Here is a 25,584-nt window from a genome sequence, read left to right on the forward strand (position 1 = left end):
GCTAACTTGCAAAGGAACACATTGCAAGGTGATAAGCTATCAAAAGCATGTCAATTTTGTCCGGCATCAATATTTTAATAATGCTATTTGGTTGGAGATTAAGTCAGCTATCTCCCTGAGCCTAACATTTGGAAAGAACTAGCAAAAACAGATTCCTGTGCTAGCTAGCAGGTTTGTGGTAACTCAGTAAGATAGCTGAGTCCATGGTATGAAAGAACTCCTAGCTTATGTATGCTTAAGCAGACTAATATGTGTTATTTACCAATAGTCTACAAAGACTTGGAAGGAAATGTTCAGCAGGGGAGTCCCAAATAAGACATGTTATCATAAGAGTAATGATTTGTATTGTGCATCCATGTTTCAACAATGCTATGTGGGTGGATAGCACGTTAGCTCACTTCCTGAGACTAAAAGCCTTGGAAAGAACAGCAAAACACATTCATGCGCTGGCTAGCAGCTAAACTGTAAGTTAGCATTCTTTGCAAAGTAGCCTAGCCCGAGAAATAGTCACAAAACCACCAACCTTCATACAAATAACATAGTGAGGAACACATATTTTAACGAGTAACTGTGTTTAGAGTCTTTGTCCACTAAAAGGTCTGTTGAGCAATGTTTCATTTGTGGGTCTCAATATTGTATTTTATGCGCATAAATATAGGAATGTTCCAGCAATTGAGGCAACATTTAGGTCGTGTTGCAGCCATGATACAGGAGATTGAAATTAGAATTGGACCCTTTACAATGCAGAAATGATCCCAGAGGGGCAATTATGAATTTATTTACCAACAGAGTAGCATTCAGACGTGTGAAGAAATCACTGTATTCCTTTCATTGCCCTTTTTTTCTATTTGTTGTTTAACCTCCTAAACAAATATGAAAGTGAAAAAGTTCAAAATATTATCTGAAGTTTCTCTCTGATAACATAAAAGAATTTCTGAGCAGAAAACAACATTTGAGCTTAGCATATTCTAACACCGCCAACCTCTGTCAGCACTACAGGACAGCTTGCTTGCCCACCAACCTCCTACTATCCGCCTGTGGACTGGATGGATCTGTGCCTGGAACAGCATCACTTTCCAAATACACACACACATTATCACAGACCCAAAGGCTTGCAAAGGCATGCCAGGAAACACACAAACTTACAGTAGACCTAACAGAACTGAGATGAGGAGGAGATATGCAGCTAGGGCAGTCGGTTGTTTGTGTCTTCTTGTGTCTTGAGATAAGCTGAGGAAAGTGAGATAACGCGTAATGTAGCCCAAGTATCATGTCATAGCAATGATGTGACTCAGTGACCTTGATATGGATGGAGGAGAAAAAACAGTCAGAAACACAATTGTCCAGTGTGTCAGTGCGTGCGTGACTACTTATTTGTCTGCTTGGCAGGGGAGTAGGGTGCAGTGTGGTTTTAGTTGTTTTAGGGAGAGACTAATCTGTGCTGATTTACTTCAAGGTCACAGTCTCATTATATGATGCACTGAAAACAATTAACGTTCTCTCCGCTTATATTCACAAATAACACGTGTATATCTAAATACCCACAATGAGTTCCAACGTTCACTTCTCCCTGCTCTCTGTTGCTTATTTCAGATTTAAACTATAAACCCAGCCAAATGTTTGATATTAGATCATTTACTCCCAGGGACAATAGCAGTTTAAATTCATTTGACTTTATTGTAGAAAATCAACAAAATAGCAGATCAGTGAAACAATAAATAATCAGATAATACTGCTACACAGATTTGTAAATATCAGGTTCCACCTGTGTTCAGAGCTTTTGGGAAATTGAACATTCAAGTCATCACACTCAAGATAAAATGATATAAAAAATACTAATTTAGTGCATATTAGTGAAACATACTTTTAGCTACACACTTTTTCAAGAGCTACTCTACACGTAAATTAGGCTAAAATGTTATCTTAAAATTTAAAATTGGACAGTTAAACGAACACTGCTTTTCTTTCTCACCTTGATATTACTAAAAAAAAAGCTTTCAGTCATGTCAAAGTGTGATTAGACACCCTATAGCTCTTGTGTGAATTTTACTGTTTCCCATAAACCCATAAAACACAGGGCTGTGGTTTGTAATCGAGTCTAACACTCTAGAGGCACATAAACTATGTTAACTAAGACATTTAATCCACTGTGCTTTTCCAGACAACAGATCATGATATTATATAATTAGAAAAACACATTTATCATAAAAGATTTCATTTCAGAGAGCATCTAAATAGAAAAATAGAAGTAATATAAAAGATCAATATCTCCACATGGGCTGTGGTGATTAAGACCTCGGGCTGCCGTGCGGCAGTTTGTCACAATGCTGTAAATAATGTAACAGTGGGGAGAGTCCACACCGCGCCCAACATGAGCAGGCTGGATGATAAGTGCCCTGATTTAAAAAGAATCCATCAAACAAACAACAAAAAAAGCTCAGAAAAACACAGCCTTTGAGTGTCAATGTCTTTGCAGCAACAAAAATGACTGCTGCATTTTTGTGACTTTCTCTCCTGCGTTTGTATGTGTACGTGTATGTTGGAGTGTTATGCTAATGTACTGTAAATGTCTCTATATACACGCAACAGTCCCCTTAGACATCCAATCAGCATAAGAAACTCTCCAATCTCAGACATGGGCGCTCTTGGCGTGATTTGTTGAGGCGGTCACTGCCGGGTTGCCACCGCCCTGTTTGGAGTAATAGAACCGGTTGTTCTCCTGGTAGGAGTGTGACGAGGATGAGGAATCTGAGGAGCAACAGGTAAGAATGCACCCACCCAGGAGGGAGAAGACGGTGCCTATCCATCCAGTGAAGAGGGAGAAGCCAAATGACATGAGGCCTTGGTCCCGGTGAGCACCAATAGGGAACCAGATGGTAGACACAATACCACACAGTCCTGAAGAGAGGCAGATAAAAAAATAAGATGAATAATCTTTGAAAGATCATTTTTAAACACACATAAGTCACAATAAAAAATGGACAATACCAAGTGTTATTAAATAAAGAATACAAAATTGAATTACAAAATGTTGCACATCAGCCAGGGTTATAGCATATTACATAACTTTACTCGGAGTAAAAAGAGAAAAGTTAATGAGACGGTTAATAGGAGAGTGTAAGTTCGAATACGCCAAGCTCCTCCTATATTTCTTCTACATTAATACAACAAGAACTTTGGCAAATTGTGTCTGAGGCAGAGAAGGAATAGCAGAAGCTTTTCAAATAAAGCTCTTTAGTGTTGTTTTTGTTTTATTCCTCATACAGATCGCTGGGGGATGACTGGAAGAAAGAATGTGAACAATAATATTAGTTGCCAGCAAGCTTTGCTTTGAACTTCAGAAGAGAGGCACGGTCAAGACAAACACTAAAATCCCCATGCAGCTAACAGAAAAACATCTAGTATATGATGGCTTGTTGCCAATCAACTCCTGAGGCTAACAAAGACCAAATGTATGACTACCCTTAAATTTAAACAATATTTATGTACTGCACGAGAGTTTGCAATAATTGAATCCACAAATTCTGTGTGGATTGAAAGTACCACAATTTATAATTTGGAGGACACAGTTAACAAAATGATGTAATATATTCTGCTTTGAAATCACATAACAATCCACCCTGCAGTGCTCCCTATTAACAGAGGCAGGACTTACATTTTTAGTAAAGGTTTGGAATATATCGTAAAGGTTGGAAACAACTAAACAAACATGGCCAGTGGAAAAGTGGAATAGTGGACCCAGGTGCAGAAATGACGTGAGAAACAACAGGAGTTGGAAAATTCTGCAGCTACTGTAACAGATGTGCACAGTAAACTGGACAAACGAGTGTGTTTCCATGTGGTTCAGGATAACGGCAGGGTGTGGAGGAGAGTAGGTGGAGGAGTGGAATGCAGTTGGATCTAGTGGGATGGTTTTCTCGGAGCAGGAATATAGAAGTGTGCATGTGCAAAAAAACTCTCTCGGGAGGAAGACAGTCATTTAACATCCTCCGCCCTCTGCAGCTTGTAAGCATTTGGGGTGGGGGTTAGAAGAGGTCACAGTAAGGACGATTGGGAGGGGTCTAGTTGTTTGCATGTGATTGCAAAACTATATGACATGCTCTGATTTACTTTGTATTTTGTTTCCCGTAATCATATTTTTCCCATTCATTATGAGTGAAGTGAAGAGTGAAGTTGAGCTTCTTACCAACTATAAGTATAAGCACTCCGCCCAGGATGGTCCTTTTGTTCTTAGAGCTCTGGGGCTCATTGCCAAGGTTGATGCAGGGCATTGACATGAGGCACATTATTACTGCAGGGAGACCTAGGATTGACCCTGCCACCATCAGAGCACGAGTCGTCTGGACGTAAGCTATTGAGAAAAACATGAAAACCAATATTATTTTGGAGATCTGCAAATATGTCCTCCATCACATACAATTTTAATGGGAAGTTTGATTAAAAAAAAAAATGGGGAAAGAAATATTGTGATTAGGTTGCATAACAAGTGGGTAAGTAGAAAACAACATGAAGAACTCTAAAGGAATAAAACCAGGTTTTAGTAAAGTATTTACCTGGTAGATCCAGGATCTGGGTATATGAGAAGCAGTGGTAGAGTCCCGTGGAGATGACGCACTCAGCCCAGGGTCCCTTTGCCCCCAGCTCATCCATCTTCTTGCAGGTGTTCAGACCATATTTACACATAATCACCCAGTCATTGGTTGAGGTCGCAATCACGATGCACAACCACCCAAGGAAGCCAATGAGAAAGCCACTCAGTTGAAGACACGAGTTTGCCATGGCACAAAAAGGTGCGTAAAGACCACTTGTTCTGGGTTCACGGTTTGAAACTTAAGTTAGGTCGGCACAAATGAAACAAAACCTTAAATGACACAGTGTCAAATCTAACTTCAAAACTGGAATTCCACCACAAAGTTAATCCAGAGCTGGAGTTTTTTCCTCTCACAATTCAGTAATCCCATCAATTGAGTTGCACTGTGCACTTCCACAGAATGAAGCTACCACAATATCAAAGGACTTTATAGGCAGATGTTCAGTGACGGGGGAAAAAAAAACTACTCGAAAACTAACAACCAACCAGATTCTTTGAGGCAGAAAAAAAGGGAGGGAAAAGCAACACCCCCCACTTTTACTTTCTCTCCAATAAATTGCTGTGCACTGCCCCTTCAATGTTTTCACTCATAGACTACAACCAGAGCAGACTGGCTGACCATTCAATGGAAGCTGAGGAAATTTAACAAGAAAATCTGCTGCCATCTACTGGCTGAATTATGATTTTTTATAACTTCAAGAGTAACTCATTTACATTTGACCCAAATATAACACTCCTCTGGATCCTGAATAAAATACTTTTAAATGGGATAACAATAACCTCAATTATAGTTAGTAGTAATAATATGAAAGCCGCTGTAGGTTGGGTGGAAAAAGAACAATATTTGCAATGAGAGAGCCGAGTTTAAAGTCGTAAAAATTGAAAACTAGAATACAGGTTGCAACAATTTAACTCATTGTCCTTTTAATATGATCAACTGAAAGCCTTACTCCCTAGTTATTTCACTTAGAATGATCAAAACAGGCAAGAAAAGTCTGCATAGAGACAGTACATGCCATTAATCAAGCTAATTACACTTTGCACAACAACTGTGATTGACCTTCAGAGTATGCAAGCAATCTGCTTTGCTATACATTACGGTGTTGTTGTGTTGCAGTGGTGCTCTCGGCTCTGGCTGGGTGAGATGATTAACAGAAACAGAAAGACAAAAAAACATACTGTAAAGCCTTTTTTCCCCACACACTGACTCCTGAAAGCTTCTTGACAATTCAAGAAAAGTCTGTCCCTGAAATCTTCTGAGTTCACTATGCACCTCACAGCTTGAGACTTTCCAGGAGGGTCTGAGGAATGAGGACATGACAGCGAACACTGCCAGGATGCGTTATTGCTTCTCACTGCCACGTATAATTGGATAAAAAACAATGGTAAAGAACTTCACTTTGTCCATGGCGATCACAACAGAACATCTTTCTCCTGAATATGTATTCATCTTGACTTGTGGAGGAAATGTTACTGAGGGCTAGAGGGAAAATCTTCAGATAAAAATGAAAAAAAAATCCCCTCAAGGCTCTGAAGCATTGTTTAAAGTAAACCAGGAGGAAGATCTATCTGGCTGTATAAACCTCAAACAGTAGGGATGTATGTTGTGATGTACAGTCCTGGGATTTTTCCCATATGTCAAACTATTTCTAATTGCAAGTTTGCCTTGATGGCCCTAAATCAATAATTTAAGAGTCTCTGTAATCCAAATGACCAACAGAGGGCGACATAGCTCAGCATTGGCCTTCAGTTGACTTTCAGATGTTAGACGGGATGTAGTGTTTCCTTTCCTCTGCCCTTGCTCAATGAAGTTAAGTCCTCCATCACTCACATCAGCTCAGTGACGTTGTAGCTGCATAGCAATCAGTCTGAGAGCAGGACAGAGACACACTGAGACTCTTCAGGTAGTTCCACAAGGTCACTCCTCTGTAATGGCATGTTTGGCCCACTTCTTCCTCTCATGTTCGCCCCGCTGCTCCTGTGTCCTGTTATCTGTCTCGTCATGGGAAGGGCCCTGTTTACACTGTTGGGTGAAAGGGACATTTTGGCCCCTCAGATAAAGTACGTGTTTCGAATATCTAAGCAGATAAAAGCATGTCATCTGGTATTTTCTGGTCGGTTTTGGACAAAAACAAATAGATTTAACAGATATCTGGAAAAAGCCGGTTTCATATTAAGGTATCTGTATTTTCAGGTCATTGCAATTTGCCTGGAGCGCCTGCAATTTCTCACTTCACTGATGTTTCCCAACAGTGTTACCTTACCGTACCTTTTCAAATCTATCATGGGCTGCATTTTTTTTTAATTCAACCAGCTGCACTGAGTGGAAAAAACATACAGAAGGAAAAAAATGAAACGGATCAGCGGGACAAAAAAGTTGCAGAGAGACAAAAAATGCTGGTGCGAATCTTGTATTAATGGCACACGTTGAATTCTTATTGCTTCGCCAATATTTCCTGCAGCTGCTTTAAAGTAAAAACACTGAGGTTAATCCATTATTGCTTCAAGTGTTGCAGGGGGTACTGTTATTTGAATGAAGCTTCCTCATATTTAAGAAGAGGTCAGTTCTGAATCAATATGTATGCTTTGTACTGTTTTCCAGCTCTTTTGGCAGCAGATACATGTGAGTCCAGTCAGATACTTAGATGGAGAGCTGGAGGCACTTAGTGAAGTACAGGCAATTAGAAAGCAGCTCTCTCACACAATCTGGGAGCCCCTGACACTGCTCTGGTCAGCCTTCAAGGCCTTGAACCAGCCCCAGCTGACACTCCAGCATGTCTTTTTTTTGTTCATTGCAGTTGGCTGTGCTGTTACTAAGGGTAAGGCTTGTGTCCACAGTTTATTCAAGTAGGCATGTGGGGTATGTTGGGTATCAACAAAACAACCAAAAATCAGACACAAAATTAAAGTATATGGCAGGCCCCAAACTGAGATTGTCTGTCTGTGTCATATTTAACCCTTTGTCACTTCCAAGCCTTCAAAATTCTGCAGCTTGGTCAAAGTGAAGTTGTCCTCTATCGTATAATTTTCATGTGGCGTTGGAGCATAATTTTAATCCAGTGTTCCCACGTTAATATATAACACATATATTATCTATTATATATATATATATATATATATATATATATATATGTGGCGTTGGAGCATAATTTTAATCCAGTGTTCCCACGTTAATATATAACACATATATTATCTATTATATATATATATATATATATATATATATATATATATATATATAAAAAAAAATATATATATATAATATATATATATATATTAAAAAAAATCATATATATTATATATGTCATATAACAGATTTTTCTATTCTTATTAAATGTTTCAAATGACTGATGACTCATCCTGTACTCAGGGGCCTTTACTAATTTTCCGACCAATTGAAAAGCTCCGTTGAAACTACCCTGACCTTCCGGTCGAGGGCGACGACTCTACCATTTGAGCCACAGTGGTACAGAGCTCTTTATATATTACATGCTTCTGGCCACAGACCCAGGTAGCGAGACGTGTTTGTCACACCCAAGGTAGAAGCGGTTAGATACAAACACAACATAGATCACTGCGTAAGTGGTTGGAGCCAGTCGACCACTTTATACACAGTGTTGCACTTTATCTATCCAACCATTACTTTCCAACTCTCGATGGATGGATAGATGGATGGATGGATGGATGGATGGATGGATGGATGGATGGATGGATGGATGGATGGATGGATGGATGGATGGATGGATGGATGGATGGATAGATGGATAGATGGATAGATGGATAGATGGATAGATGGATAGATGGATAGATGGATAGATGGATAGATGGATAGATAGATAGATAGATAGATAGATAGATAGATAGACAGATAGATAGACAGATAGATAGACAGATAGATGATGGATGGATGGATGGATGGATAGATAGATGAGTGTGTGTATAGGAGGAAGTTGTAAAAGTAGACAGCATGAGTAGGGCAAATCCCACGATGATTCCCAGAGCAGTTTGTCTGATACATGAAGAGTGAGGCGGCAAGGGAATGGGAATATTATGCTAATGGGGTGAGGATTGCAACAGCGACACTGACATAGAGGGATGATGGGATTTTAGCCCTCCTGGGGAGGGAAAAAGGGACGACGGAGCGTGCAGACTGTGTGGGTGTGGGTAGATGGGTGTCTGAACACAGCAGAAAGTTTGAAGCACAGTGAAGCAGGAGAGAGAGGATGCACAGCAGAGAAGCCTCCTCTCCTGCTCACGCTGTCAAATCTGTCAGTCAGGCGATTGAAAGCAATGTGAAGCAATGACACACTCGGTCTCTGCAAAGTAAAGACTAGTGGTCCAGATCAGAGCTGGGGGTGCAGTCAAAGACGATGAGCTATGAGTGAGGAGGTGAAGAGGGGCAATGATTAAGAGATTGGAAGAAGAAGGGAACCTTTTTAGGTCAGCCCCCCGGTGATGGAGTGGCAGCCATATTGCATGAGTCATCCTGGCCTCAGGGTGCTTTTTCAAATAGTTGTCAAGTCACATTCTGTGATTAACAGGAGGCAGACGCCATGAGAAGAAGATCTGTTTATGCGGCAGTGACGTGACTCGAACTGATGAGGTTATCCGTCAAAACGATTCAAAGTTGATCTGTTGAGATAAAAACTATGTATTCATAATTCAATTTGGAAATACACATTTCATGATCTGATCTCTAAAAGTGGAATCATGCAAACAACGGATCATGTTTTTCATTAAGTGTCTCCTGTTTAATTAAGGGACAACATTTTCTGAAAGGAAGAACTTGGAATTGGAAAATGATTCTATATTTAAATGCAAGGCATTGTTACAAGTAAAACGCGAAGTCTGAGTGAGCGTTTATTAAATCCTCTCTTAAAAATGTACCTAGAATAAATTGAAGTTGCTTCTTCGTTACACTGATGTAAATGATTCTATATCTGCGCTGTATGACTGGTGTTAACATGCACATCTTGTCTGGATTTCGCACTCACACGATTAAGACGGATTACTCTAACATCTCTTTCTCTCCCGTGATGTGCATATCTATTTTTCACATTGCGTCCTATGATAATGTTGCCATTTAGGCTGACTACCACCTGTTTAGCGTGCATGATACACTTCCTGGTTGAGTTTTGCATGAGAACTTTTGCATAACATCTTCTTTTTTTTTTTCACAACACGAAAGACGTGATATCTTTTTTTGTTGTTGTTCTACTCTTTCCAAACTGCAGATAACAGGGCATGTACGCCCAACAGCTTACTTAACTTAAATCACAGTCAATCATTTTGAGCATTTAGGTTGTCAAACTGTCACAGTTGTCACTGTTTTGAACAAAACCCTCCAGTATAGCAAGAGTCTAACTTGTGGCCAATGTTCTAGTCTTCAGTGTAGATGACAGAACAGACGGAGCGCGTCGCTGCAGCAGGAGCCCGGTCGCAACTTGATTTGTGTCTAATTCTCCTGTGTGTCTGTGGTGGAGCAGCCATCACTCAGCACTAACTGTGTTAGCCATTAGTAACAATTAATCTCAACAAACGCTGTTGGCCATTACACTCAATACATCAGCACAAGCTCTGCTAACTATATACTGCCCAGAACACAGTAGTGGTGCACAGCTATGTCGCTCTGTGGGAGTTTATGAGAGATACACATGTCACTCTCCATATGGCTAAGTGGGAGAGAAGGAGAGTTACAGCAGGAATGGGGAAGGAGACAGAGGTATGAGGAGGAAGAAGGTGATATATAACTCAGTCTGGCCCTCTGGGACTGAGGAGCACTGCCTCTGTCAACAAGGTAAATATTCTCGCACTATTTGTCATAATAGTTCATTAGCGCTGCGGAGAGATTTACGGAGGTAACAGGGGCGAGGAGAGTGGATGAGGAAAAGAGCATTTTGTTTCTCAAAAAACATGTGCTAAAGTATATTTTAAAAGTCCCTGACAGTTGGCACCTTAGCACATCAACTTATTTCCATTAAGCCTTAACTGCCTCGCTCTCTCTCTCTCTCTCTCTCTCTCTCCTTCTTGGTATTCCCCTCTCTCTCTCTGTGGCTATCTCACTCACTCATTCTCTCTCTCCTTCTCGGTATCCCTCTCTTTCTTTCTCTCCCTCTCCAGCATTTTCAAACTGCTTAAATTAGCCTCCTCATCATTCTGCTCTTTATAATCCTTCTCCCATCCCCCTTTCTCCTCTGTTGTCACCAGCCATAGTATAATCTATGGCTCTTTACATGATGGGCTGTGCATTATCTAATATAGGAGATGGGAATTTGTTGGGCAGTAGAACAGAGCGATAGAGAGAGAGAGAAAGAGAGAGAGACATTGCATTGGTCGTAAATCATCTTGATGAGAGACTCTGCAGTACTGGACGGAGTTGAAGTAAGGCCATGTTGGGACCATTAGATTACATTACTTTACTTAAAGGGGCAGTTCAACATTTAAAGAAATTAATTTTTCTTCTCAACGGTGCAATAATGTTTTATAAAAGATCAGAATTTATAAAGTCACAATAAAAAGATACCAGATATTTTGTAAGCCTGGAATATTCAAGCAGGAACTTTAAAGCTCATGAGCTCTGACTGCAGAGACCTGGTCACCTTTAGTTTTGAGCCAGGCTTTAGAACCACCCAGCAGAGCCCTTTCTGCAGATCAGAGGCTGCAATGTGGTTCAGATGGAAGCAGCAATTCAGTCATTTATTCTGATAAATCTTAGAATTATATTTCTTTCAGTCAAGAGAGGCAAGAAGTCTGGTAATATTAGCTGTTCCAGCTGAAGGCGTATGATAACTGCCAATACAATAATAATCATTTCAGATATTCCTTTGTTGGGCTGGAGATGGTTTGACTTTTTTCTGACCAACAAAAAATAAAACTATTTTTTAAATGTAAGATTTGTGTTGCTTGTTTAGATTTATGTTGTGTTTTTAGACAAATGTTAGCCATAGAGTGGAGCCCTGGGAAAAACGGGCAGACTGACCATAGGACAGGACGAAAAAATACCAATAACTTTTTTTTTATTTTCAGGGTTCGTGCCTTTCTTTCAGAGACTGGACAGACTAGACAAGGTTTCTTTGGAATAAAAAATCTGAAAGAAATAAGAACCAAATCCACTTTGGGCCATATATCTGAATGGAAAGCAGCTGTAGAAATGGCCATACTCCGTCGGTACACGAAGTTAGGGTACAGCTTTGTTTTGGTTTAGGAGGCTGGTGCTAAAGTGCAACAATAAATGCTTAAATTGTCAAATTTAAAGGGCAGAGTTAGGTAAGCTGTTCCATTCACCATGCTATAATCAAAGCTTCAAGTGGAATACAGCTCCTTTAATGCCAGACAGAATGTCTTTACAAATGTTTGAGCTTCGTAAAGCCTCACTAATTGATATCCTTATATCAACAACGGGTCAAGCAACTATGTAACGTGAAAGGAAACACTCAGAGTGATGAACCAACAAGGAATAATCAGTCAGCTGTGCAGTTCCCCTCAGCCTTATGAAGCATTTGAGCATCTTTCAGGTCATTGGTTTTATTGCCCTCAACTTAACTGTTAGGTTCATTGCTTTCATCAATCTCATTTTAAGTCTGAGGAAGAAACTGCTATCAGCACAAAAAGCTCTGATAAACTGTATGCTACATGCTGTGCTCCAGATAGAACAGACATAAGGTTACAGTAGTTACTAAATGGGGAAGTGTTGAATGTCGCAGGTATGAAGACAGTTGTTGGTGTCGACCAAAACAGAGCTAAAAGGAATTAATATCAGACTTATGTCACTCAGACATGCATTAGCTAAACATGCTTAGTCCGCTGAATGTCTAGCCCAAGTGTAAATAGCAGCATAAAACATGGACATATGAACCATTGGTTTCTAAAGAGGCGCTAAAAACGATGACAGTTGCCATATTGGAAATGTATCTCAACCCAAATTTGTGTACTTGAGGCAGATCTTCTGTCTTCTGGCATACTCGCCTCTCAGTCAATCCAGCCATGCCCCCAATAGTGCAAATGCACGATTAACTCTTAAGTGTAATAAACTCAAAATAGGTGGGATAAAAAAATACAACGTCTGTACATTGTGAAGCAATAAAGACATTCACTTTGTTGAAGACCCCAGTGGCATTACAGGGCACAATGGGAATTATTTAGCTTTTACAGCTAGCCTCAGGTGCACACACAAAGAGAGGCAGCCTTTTTCTCGTCTTCATTGGCTTTATTATTCAACACCAGGAGTTGCTACTTGGTAAAAAAAGAAAAAGAAAGAAAAGGCAGCCATGTGCTAACAAGGTCAACTTCACAAATCTGTGAGATCATTACATGTCAATTTTGTACTCACATTTTGTTCCACGGCTCTGTTGGGTAAAAAATACAAATAAAAATCAATACTGCTTTAGAGACAGACAGGCAGCCTGACAGACAGATTCCTCAGACACTCAGGCACTTAAAACAGCTGTGTCTGGTCAGTGGGAATCAAATGGCTCTGTCTGCCTTTTAAGGAGGCAGCAATCGACACTTCTTTGTATGAGTGCTGACACTTTGGCATGAGTCCTGATCCACTTCAGGATCGCCTCATAGGTGAACTTCATTATTTATTTTTCAGATTAGATTAGCTATAATGGACGGGGGTCAATGACCCAAGAAGATCATTACTTATCCACTGACTCAGGCAACCGGCCTACCTTGCTATTCCTCAATTACCAGCTGACAGACAGGCGCACAGGAAGAGGGTCACGCCAAAGCCCCAGCCTCCCAACGTATATTAGGCTAAATCTCCATCCTCTCTGTCCGCTTCCCTTCTTCGGGACTCTCCGGGGAAAGCTGGAGAGATTGAGTGCTCCATTGTTTCTGCTAATGCGGTTTAGCTGCCTGTCAAAGAGGCAGTTGGGAACCGCTCAAGTCTTCACCACCAGCGTGCATGTCTGTCACCGTTAGCTGTGCGTTTGCTTGTGTGAATATGTTGGAGTAATGTGCTTCAACATGTAGCATGGATTTGTAGAGTATGCATACAGGCAGTAAATACATCCAGCAGCTGTTAATGTTAAATTAAAATGTGTGCTTTCTGTCAAAGCCATTTCATGGTGATTTTCAGTCGTTCGAAACATGCATTCATTGCTTTCTCTCTAACTTGCACACCCCACCCATTCCTTATGTTTGCTTAACCATACTTATGCATTTAAATGTATTTACCCCCTATCTGCCTTTGCTCCCCGACTGCAAACCCCGCTTTCTCCCTCTTAAATAAACCAATTTAATCATGGAGGCTTCTCTGCCCCTGTGCATTACTGCGTGTGTGTGTTTGCTTGTTTGTGCCTTGATGTGACAGTGTGTCTATGTACGTGCGATAGAGGGAAAAAAAAGAAGAGGGAGGATTGAGAGAGATCCCCACAGGCTTGTGTGGTTTGTAAGTGTGAACGTGCATCCCCCCCCTCTCTCCCTGTCAGTGTTGGGTTCAGTGATGCCCAGCATTCTCATCCAAAATCTGTGTGACCTTGCCAGTCAGCCAGTCAGTCAGCCATGCCAGGGCATCTAGTACACCTGCCCTCTTATGCTGTTTGTATGTGGGTGCGTATGTGTGTGGATACAGTATGTGCATGTGTGTGGATGGTTACCCCTTCCTTTCTTTCTGTCTTACTTGTGTAGCTTCAAACATCGTAATAGGCAAACAAGACCCCCGTTCTGTCCCCCAAGATGAGCTGATTAGCATCTGATTGGGCCTTTAATCCTAATGACTTTTTCCACCACACGCTTCACCATCAGAACGGGTTTGTCATCCAGTTGCAGGCAAAAAAAAAAAAAAACACGCTCCCTTCAGGATTGTCTCCGAGTGACTGTGATGATTGCATAATGTCATATTTTGAATAAAATTTGGGAAGCGCAGCACAAGATGGCAAGACAAGATACATCTGCAGGAAGAAAGGAAAAGTAAATACTCTCCTCTCCCAGAACAAATTCTATTAAACTGTCCCGGAGCATTTATCAGGTGCTAATTCCCCATTTGTTTCATTAGTTTTGAGCTGACAGTCGATAACCTGAATTGTTCTTGAAAACGCCTTTAAGTCAACGTTTTTTTTAACTAGCTGTTTAGATGAGAGTGAACGTGTTACTGCAAAAAAAAAAAGCCTTAGTGCTGAGCAAACCTTCCCTGGATAAATACAGATTAGAAACGCACACACTCATACACACAGTTGCCAGCTTTCGTGAAATAGACCAGGCTCAAGGCAAACACACAATCCTGCAAGGAGCTGCTGTACTGTAATTTCAAGACAGGCCTGAGTAATTCCACTAAAGGAAACCCTGATCTCGCATCTCATCAATCATTTCTGAGCAAGCAGCGGCACCTGCGTGTGTTTCCCTCTGTTTCTGTTCACTTCTGTAAGCGTCCTGTCTCCTGCGAGGAGGGACATTGAACTTAATCTATTCCTCTAAAGATACAATCTGGCTCTCGGCCCTTCAGAGTAAAAGAAAACCAGAGCAGTGTCTCCATCATCCTAAAATTAAAATGGCCCGCATCTCTCCCTCTGCCCCTCATCCGCTCAGCCCCGGCACGCCCCAGGCCGTTTTTCAGACAAACTCTTATGAGAGTGGGGCTGACATCAACCCATGGAAAGACAGATGACACATTTCACTACACTTTAATACCATTGCAAAAAGGCTTGTTTGTCAAACGACTGCAGAGGAGAGGAATTAATGAAAAGCCAGTGGGCCAAGGCAGGAATGGGGAAAAAAAGCATTGCTTCTGATAGTCTTCTTTAGTTTCTTTTTACTCATTTAACATGGTCACCATCTTCTTTCATCTCTTTACTTGTGTCCGTTAATTAGCAGAAACGTCCATAGTGTTGGCTCTAAGGTCATTAAACATAGAGGCTGAATGAGTCCTTCGATAAGACATCAGTTTGTAGCTCACTGAATACGAGTGACATATCAGTCAACAGACAAGGATCACATCTGATGTCATTATTAACCAATATGTGTGTAAAAACATATTCATACATTTAATGCCCTGCCTGCACAACCTCAATCAACAATCATCGCTTATTTTTGACTAATTATTTGTGTACTTTTACACACACACACACACACACACACACACACACACACACACACACACACACACACACACACACACACACACACACACACACACACACACACACACACACACACACACACACACACACACACACACACACACACACACACACACACACACACACACACACAGTTGGACAAAGTTGAATCTCTTATGCCTCTGATTTTGTCCTCGCCATGTTTACGTAGTGATTTTCAATAACAAAAAATTCATGCTGTGATCTTTAACAGGAAATGTCCCCTATAGTGACTCTGCTTTGTAAAATGTAAATAAAAGCTGTTTTGGCTCATGTACTCTTTTTATCTAAGTATTCAAGGTCCAGGGGGGATTGATTTATTGTCAGATGTTTGCCTGACTCAACTACTGTATATGGCAATATGCTGTCTAGTAGATACCACTTGAACATCTTCTGGTTAACCTTTTATGTCAACATATGCAAAAACAAGTTAGCGGAAAACTGTTTTCTGTCCAATGCATGTACTTCAAGATGTTTAACTCCTTCACACAATACAACACAAACGGTCTCTCCTCTTCCATCTAAAATTGTAACTCATTCTAGCATTCGCCATGTTGATACCTTCATGTTGGTTTCTTCTCTGGATTCTTTAATGCATTGATCTTGTTTGACTTCAAGGTCAGAACCAAACTTGGGATCTGTGGAGCACGCACAGAACATGTAGGCTCGTTTGGGCCGTACTGAGATGTTTACATGCAAGAGTTAATCGACTCCTAATTGCACTTTCTTTGCGAAGTTGACTTATACGATTTCAGTCAGACAAACTTGTTTGCACTTATTCAAAATGTATGTTTAAATGCAAGTCTGTGGGATTGAATAACAGGGTTTGCAATTACAAATTGATAATGTTAAACAAGTTTTCTTAAACAGGAAAAATGATTTGTGAAAAAGTATATATTTTTCATGGTGCAGAACTGTGAGAAAAAAAAAATTGGAAACCTATTTTTGTGTCCCGGCAACTTACTGGTTTTCTTTTTTGTTTTTGTCCAAAATTAATAAATTTTCTCCTTTTTTTCCTCCTCACTCCTCACCTTTTTTTCCTCCACACACAGACTGAGACAACTGTTGGAGGTGATTTAGTATCTGACGAGCAGTTGAGAAGGAAGGAAAGAAGTGGAGTTGGAGTTGTGTAAAAGGAGGGGGGATGGATAGATAGAGGGGTTGGGATCATCGGGGGACACGCGAGAGCTGCAAAGCTGACAACCGATCGTCTGATTCAGGGTTTCTCAAGGACTTTTGCAAATCACAGTTTGATCTTGGCCCGGGGAGACAAATAGAGGAAAGGTGGAGGAGAGGGTAAGAGACGAGAAGAAGGGGGAGAAGAGAAAGAGAAGGAAGGGCTCTCACAGGAGCTGGAGACATGGGGAGTACTATCTGTGTTTTTCTAAGGAGGGGAAGATGGACTGGGATCTGATAAAGTGCAACCATGATGACAAATGGGCTGTGTTGTTTTTCTGAATCCCTATACTTGGTGCTCTTCTTATGTACAAGTGTGGCGAGGTGGCCTGCTTTGACACTCACAGAGACTGTTAACTGTCCAACACAGGAGATTAATGTTTGATATTCATGCTAGCAGTGGATAAATCAAGCTACAAACTGTCAAATGAAACAAATAAATTACTAAATGGCAGCGGGAAAAAAAACAAAAAAAAACACTGCGGTTAAAGACAGCTCAATTATTTCTTGGCACACCTGTTACAGAGGCACTTGTTTAAGTGCCACAGTGACAACAAGCAACCTTTCATCATTCTAATTTGATAGTGTCTCTGTTTTTAACTGTGCTGAAGCAACTTTATTGATTGTAGAACAACAAAGCACTAATTGTCTCTTCAATTTGCAATGTGTTAAAGTCTTGAGAGGATCGCGTCCTTATCAGCGCCGAGCCAGGCACCAGGAAGCAGCGCTGGGGTCTCACACCAAAGCACATTGTGCTGGAAGTATTAACACATGAGAAAACAGACATGCAAAAAAAAAAAAAAAAAACTCAGTGCATGTGTGTTCACAGACATGCACATGCACCAGTATGGACACACATGAACACACGCATCCCTACCTGCCAGAAGACCAACCTCCCAAGAGGCCGTTTCTTCAGTCCAGTCATGAATGTGCGTTTGAATACCTCACAGATATGTATCCCGGCGCTCTGCTCCCGCTCGCTCCGCAGCCCTAAGCTGAAAGAGGCAGAAGAAAAGGGATTTGCGAGTTCACCGCTGGTGGCTGAAATGACTGCGATGCCTTGGCGAGGTTGTGCTTATGTGGGGTTTAAGTGGCTGAGAATTTCGAGGACAGTTTTTACTCCTCTGATTCAATCCACTGACTGATCTGTCTTTGCCTAACATAATGCACCAATGTAAGATCTTAAACCTCAGGGGCGAAAGGAGCTCTTGACTGCTTTTTTTTCAGCTGGCTATAATATAAAGTGTCATTGTGATTGGACATATTCCACCATTAGCCTGTGGGTGCAATTTACAATATATTTGTATATCATAAACCTCGCACGCACAGCAACTCTCCAGCCTCGTATCCACATCTTTAACACTGAAGCAGTTATACAATATATTGTGAAATAGCAGACTTAATCATTCATGGCTGCAGAATTTCACCATTACAATGTTTTTGCTAAAGCTATCCAAAGTGTTGCTTCCAGTGGTTTCCTTTTGCTTATCCTTTTGCTAAGCCAGGAGCAGCTTAGACTGATAAGAGGAGCTCGCCTGAGGGTCATCAGCTGCTTAGTCTGTGCAGTCCATGATGTGTGTCTGTGTGTGTGTGCGTTTCTACAGTATATGGACATGTGCATCATTGCATTACAGTGGAATTCAGTATGTGCAACATTGGTTGTTTGCACATGTGCACTAATATTATTATATGCTCAAATGTGCACAGGCATTGTGGGTTTGGTCATTTCGATGTGGTCAGAGCTGATGTGGACTGTGTATGTGCAGAGGTTTTCTCAGAGGTTCGGGGATCCACTTTATCTCAGCTGTATAAGACATCCTTTCCTGACCATATTAAGGGCTCAGTCCCATATACTGTAACTTGCACCTCAACTCAGATATGATCACACGCATATATTATACTACGGCTGTTTAGGTATCATCAAATCTCCTGCAGTGTGAATTTTCTCCAAACGACGTGATATGTTCCATGATTTATAACCCCACTTCAATAAAATCAAGCTTTATTTAGACTTTGGGTGGCCTAGTGGTTGGTTTGCACGTACGTTTAAAAGCAGGAAGCCCAGGTTTGAATCTGACCTTCTGTTCCCTTGCCCGCCCCTGACATTCCCCACTTTCTCTCTCTACCTGATTTCCCACTTATTTCACTTCCCTGTCTTTCTAATGACGGGTACAGACTTCTATGATATTGGGTTATCGCAGACGAATGATCAATCATGGCAATATCCGTGGTCGTGGCTGCAGAACAATGGTCTGACAGATATTTGACAGTGTCATATGTGAAGGACAATTATCTCACTATGTGAAGGCAGCTTGAAATGATGCCTTCATCAGCGCGACCACACAGGTGCCAGAGCTGTCACAGCCGTATGCTAACAACAACATTAGTTATCTGAAGCTCCCTTTTCAACACTGGCATCCCAACTTGGCCTCTTTTCCCTAAACATGACCATGTCAACATTTTTCTATTGCTCCTTTATCTACATTTTTTCTTTGCACATGAAGGTTACTATGAATAGAGCTCCCTTTTTACTGACCGCCATGGCAACCTGTGATTGACCATACCTTCACGTGCAGTATACATACATGTGGTTAGGGTTAGGGGTTAGGGTTGGGTTATGTGATCTGTGTCACTCAGCGGGGCTTGGCAGTGGTGATTCTGGAGTCTGATGGGGCCCGAGGCGAAAATCATTTTGGGTCCCCTCCTACCAGCGTTCATGTAATGTCTGTCAGTTTCCCTCTCTTTTTTCCTGTTTCCTTTTTCTCTCCTATCAACAGAGAACTCAACTTATCATTTTTCTTTGTTAACTTTCTTTGACAAACTTTGGTTTTCAAAGTAAAAATGCATGCAAAGCTCAGCGAGACAATAAGAGTGAATGCTGTCAGATTGGCCCCCCAAAGGGAGTTGTTGTTGCAAAATTTCCACATTTTGGCCAACTGCTTTGGGATAAGTTTGTGAGCCCTCAGGGGCCCACCCCCTAATGGTCTGGGGCCCCAAGCAGTTGCCTGCCTTGCTGGGTGAAAAGCAGCGCCTCTGGGGCTTTCAATAAACTTACAACGATCCAGTAATCACACAGTCTAGAGGAGGCACAATAAAGACATAAAAGCCCCAAAAATAAACCTTTTAATAAAGAGACAATGATGACATTAAAAGTGTCTATAAGCAAAGACTGAAAATAAACTACATTGTGTATTACATTTGATTTATTTATGCTAAGGTCAAACAATGATATTCATATGAAAAATAACAGGTATGCAGTTGGACATCTCACATCCACATCAGTAACTTGTTTGTTTCCAAAGGGACATAAAGTAGAACTAGTAATTAGTGCTGATTACAGCAAATGGAGTAGCTTATTCAAACTCATAATCAAATGGCTGCCCCAGCAATTATCCCCTGTGTTTACACAACATCTTTCTTTGTTTCCCCATATGAAGATCAACGTAATCATTCTGAATGTTTACTGACTTAATTAGGAATTTAAGCCTCAATCCCTTTAAGACAATTGATGAAAACAAACCACTTGACAAGGATCACCAGCCTGTGATATGAGCTGAGAGTAAACTGTACATGTTTCTTTAAAGGGGTACACGCACAAAGCTCTTCTCTTTTCTGAATTACTTTACTTAAGATTTATACTCCGTCTTCATTCAATTATTACATGATTAATGAAATAACCTCAACCCATCTGTAGATTGTTCATGACAGGTTTAAATTATTATCCTTGAAAGTTGAAAGGAGCTTGAAAGTACAATAATTCAAAGGCCTGCAATCATTTTAAAAATCTGACGTAGAGTTAGACAAATCTTATCGTCATGAGGATTTATAAAGCATAAGAGAAAGGCTGTAAAAACATGACATGTCAAACATGTTGAATGTAAGAAAGTGCTCTATTTTCCAGAACGAGTTGTTCTGTAATCCACACAGTGGTCTTAATCTGGTTGCCTGAGATCGATTGGTTCTGTCTCCTACGTACTGAAAGAAATGGTAACTGATTCGACTACAGCTGTCGCTAAGGACAAGCTTGGTCACAGATGAAAACCCTCAGATGTGTCAAATATTTAATTGGCAGTGAAATTACACCTTCATAAACTGTATGTTTTGCACTCTTTATTTTTTCGGATGTTTGAGTTCGCAATTTGCTATTTCATGGATTAAAGCTACTGTGTTCTCTTCACTCACATGAAAGAAAGAAAGTGAGATTTATGTGGCTAGTAGGCTTTCTACTTTCTACCTAACCAAGCATGGCGCTACACTGGAGCAAGAGGTAGCGAAAGCCATTTCACAAAACTGCAGTGATTTACAGCTGGTTAGGCTGTAGACGTACAAGCCATACTTCATAATGTACATAGGATCAGAAACATCAGGTTTTTAAGAAACACTGCTTTGGCTTTGTGTTCTTTCACAACACACCCACGCTGTTAGTTACAAACCCTGAATGTAATGTAATGTTGTTTTTGACTTACTCATGTGAATCTTCTTTGTCCTTGCTTTGTAACCACGTAAAAAAAAAAAAAAAAAAATCTTTAATCTTTCCGATTAAAACTTATTCCATACCAAACGTACATTAACTGTTAGTGGAGGATAACAGAATTCATGTTTGTAGCTATATAAATAAAGCTGAGTTCAGTTGAGTATCAAGAACATCTAATGTCATTTCAAACTACAGTACTAGCCACATAAATCTCACTGAGAAACCTTAAGTATTTCTCAAGGCCAACTAGTTTCAGGCGCCGTGCCTGAATGTACATAAAATTACTTTTGAATCACTGTAAAATTAAAAATTAACAACAGATGTCGCTGTATAGACATCGCACTACCCATTTAAGGGATGTGACACTCAAAGCAGTTACTGCTTCTCGACGAGGAATATTCAAACAACTAACCCCATAAAAATGGCAAACTGGGCTTTCTTTACTCAAGCAATGCGCGGATTACAGCTTCTGTGAGGAACTTCGGTTTATGTGTTATTCGGAGTGACTCACATGGAGGGAGTGGTACCTTCAATCTCCGGGCCAAGTTTGACCTGTACATGAAAGTAGTTTCAATCTTATCCTGCTGTCTTTTCACAGCCAGGTGCATCACTTAATAAGCCCCTTGGCCCTGGGAAGTGTGAAAACAGGCTGAATCTGCAGCATGCACTTCACTTCACCTGACACCAACGTGACAACAGGAGAATTAGAAATAAAAAATATTGAAATTTCCAGTATTGTTACTAATGGTGTGGTTTGCCTTTGTATGTCAATCAGAAGCTTCAGTATCATTTTGAGTCAGCATTGTAAAACCCTTTACAGTAGTAATGGAAAATAACACCTTTGTGGCATTTGGAGTTGAAGCTTCAGCAATTTGTGCCTCACCGAGCTAACCAATCACAGGCCCAAGTTCCATTCTTCTACATGTGAGTTAGAGAGCTTTAGGAAGCATCATTATTTTTGGAAGGATATTTCAGTCTGTCTTGTTCTGTTTTGTATTTCTAGTAGAGGACAGGGGAGGAGGAGAGTTTCATAATCTAATGGGGAGCTGAGACTGCAGGAGGAAAAGGAGCAGCAAAGGCTGTAAGGGAATTATATGGCTTTTAGATGATTCAAAGTTTCCTTTTTATAGTATTTCTGGACAATCAGATCTCATGTAAAATTTGTTTACAGCTTGTAAATTTTGTTCCCTTTCATATAACATTTACCGTGCAAATTCAACCAAGACTCAAGTGTCATTATTCTGAGAGGATTATTATCAGAGAGGACCTGAAGTGACTTCTTTGCTGGATGAGCTCAAACCTGTCCTATACAGCATCTTCTATAGTGACACTGGTCATAAATTACATCCAGCTCCTTGGATCACAAAACACAGCAGCATTAAGCAACACCCAACTTTATGGAGCAATGAGAGTAATTAAATATGAGTGATTAATATTGCAAATTTATGTCTGGGGTTGATAAAGCACGTCTGAAAGTGGCTGTTACTATTTCTGAACTGCATGAATTAATTGGATTGCTTAAAAAAATAGTAAAAGAAGATGTCAAGCAGATATCTACTTTATATTCTTTACAGTTAAGAAAGATTTCTGTCTTTGATGTCAGAATTTCCATGGCGGGATTATTGATTCCCTTTAACTCCAGCTGGGTCCAGAATGGAGGGAGGGTCATGAATGAAACACGAAGGACTTTTGAATGCATACAACACAATCTCCGGTCTCCAAATTAGAAATGCTGGGTGTGGAATCACGTTTTTCATTAGAAGCTGCTTTTATCCATCGCGATCAGTGTTTTCCTGTCTCGTCTGAGTGAGTTGGCGCCATCAGATTGAAAAACGCCTGTGTTTATAATGTGAAACAAACACACCCAGCAGGCCATTATTCTATCCCTCAGTGTGATAGTAAAAATAAACCATAAACATCTTCCAACTGGCTTGATGCCTGAAAATCGATTATATCTTTATTGATACCTACTGTGCCTTGTCATAGCAATACATAGGGATTTGGTGTATACAAGAGCACTGACAACACAATCTCCCATCTGCTCCCGAACTGTTGACCTTGACTTCTACGCAGACAATAGAACGAATTATATCACAGTTAAATTAGTCATGGTATTGGTCTCAGAAATAACATTGATGTTTTTGTGCTAGTCATGTGAGGAAAGTGTTGACTATTTCTCCTCCTTAGAGATCAATATCCATTACTTGTCATTTCGGAGCTTAATTATGAAAAGCTATAATTAATGGTTTGCTTGTATGATGAATGGTTATCATTGTGCCTTATGGCGCCTGGCGCCTGTGGCGACAACAGTTGAAAATCGTTTCTCCTCTGAGCCCTTGGGTAGTTCACAGCCTGTGACCCTGTGCTACACATTTTCTGCTACTGCAGCCCGCTAATCAATGAGCTAAATTATCTTATACATAAGAAATGATGCAGCAGTGCCTGAAGGTGATGCATCATGAACACATGCATGTCAATGGACACTGATGTATCTTTTCATCTATTTGAAGTGCTTTTTTTTTCATTTCTAGAAACCCTGCTAAGCATTAAGAGTTCTTTCAGACATCCAAAGAGCTTCAAAGACTTGGATTGACTCAACACTCATCTGTTTAAATTATACATATCAAATATTATACAATGTGTTGGAAATATGTACAAAAAGTAACTGAAAGTGTTGCAGAGCTTCCAGTGGAGGCATAATTGGACCGTGATCGGACGAAAGATGTGGCGTGTGGGATCAGAGGGAGGAGTTGCACATTTGTCATGGAGTTTTATCCCCCAACTTGTCATCTGGCTGAGTTCCAGTCTCTACAAACGTTGTCTAAATCATCACACGTTTGTCCTCATAAATATAGGATTTTGATTATATTATTGACTGAACATTTTAAAAAGGACATTGTGACATTGGTTTCATAAGCTTTGAGGTTATTTTTTGGCGGCAGGGTCAACCATGTTTTGACAAGAATGTGGAGCTATATATATATATATATATATATATATATAGACAATAGACGTGTCACAGCCCTGACTGTAATCGTTGTGTTTTCCCTTCAGCAGGGTCAAATATGCACTTGTATCTCTATGTGCTTGTGCTATATATACACAGAGTGATCTGTTTTATGTTTGTCTAAGAGGACTTTGGGACTCTGTGTTGCAGTTTGCATTTTATTAGCCATAAAAGCCACCTTGCTGTGCACAGCAAGTTATACAAGCTTGTGTGCTGTACTTTTATTTCAAGCTAAATATACTTCACCATGTTTTTTTTTTAACACTAATATGTGTCCATATTCTGTCTACCAACCACACAATTACGAAAAAAGTCTGTCCTTTCCATCTTTTGCCTGCTCCACTTTCAGGAAATGTGTTGCCACAGCTAGGTGTTTGTTCTGTCCTCTGAGTCTGCCTTTCCACTGTAAAGAATTAGGGATACTGCCAGTAAGCCTGAGACACACATCCTTTAAGAAAGGGGCGTGGTCAAACACAGCTAATTTGCATTTAAAGCTAAAGACACAGAAACAGCCTGTTCTGAGCAGCTCTGAAATAGAGGGGTTTATAGGCATGATCAAATACAGGATCAGAGTGGATTTGTTTTCAAGAAAATTCAATTACATGTTGACTGATGACCTCTGAGACTTACTTAAACTTGTTAAAAAGGAGCATAATATGTGACCTTTAATCTGTGTTGCATCTGGAGCAGGCTGAGTATTGACATGGAGGTTTTTGTCTGTGCTTTTCTTGGCCAGAGACACTTTATATGATCATCCCAGGACAGAAATAAATTACAATTAAGGTTGTGCACATTATTTGATGTTTTAAAACATTTAGAAAAGCACTCTTATACCAATGTAATGTAAGGAATTGATACAATAATGCATGTTACTGAACAGACAGAAATGTAATGGTTTTAATCTGTCAGAGATTATAAACAGGAGGATGAGCACTGTGCAGTTCAGCCAAGATATTTGCCCTGAATGAGTTTGTTTCATCAAGTGTTAAAGGAAAAGACACATTAACCTCTCCCCACTGTGACTCTTGGCTAAGTATTTGGCAGACTGTAAATTTTTGATGGGTAAACAAACTAATGGGCCGACATGAGACCAGCACCCAGGGGTGTCAGGTATGTCAGGCAATCCTCTGATTCCAAATTGGATTCAAAACTTGTGCAGCTCCAGCACAGACACAAGAGAACCCCCTTCTATTCTCTGTGTACAAAGCTCTTGGCTTGTGCTTCCCGAGCGGGAGCT

The 25,584-nt window shown here is 40.4% G+C and overlaps 1 protein-coding gene across 1 annotated transcript in view; it reads right to left on the minus strand.

The window, feature by feature from the left end:
* Positions 1-1,655: 1,655 nt before the first annotated feature.
* The window catches only part of cldn11a (claudin 11a), a 114,023-nt gene continuing 90,094 nt past the window's right edge, over positions 1,656-25,584 (minus strand). Inside the window, exons 2-5 of the mRNA XM_079369752.1 lie at positions 17,744-17,861; positions 4,554-6,614; positions 4,187-4,351; positions 1,656-2,898 (exon numbers count right to left, since the gene is read on the minus strand). Of these exons, the coding sequence (XP_079225878.1) occupies positions 2,630-2,898; positions 4,187-4,351; positions 4,554-4,779 (660 nt within the window). The 5' untranslated portion in view covers positions 4,780-6,614; positions 17,744-17,861 and the 3' untranslated portion in view covers positions 1,656-2,629. The remainder of the gene's footprint in view (positions 2,899-4,186; positions 4,352-4,553; positions 6,615-17,743; positions 17,862-25,584) is intronic.

Source organism: Symphodus melops (genome assembly GCF_947650265.1).
Source record: "Symphodus melops genome assembly, chromosome: 19".
Classification (NCBI taxonomy): domain Eukaryota; kingdom Metazoa; phylum Chordata; class Actinopteri; order Labriformes; family Labridae; genus Symphodus; species Symphodus melops.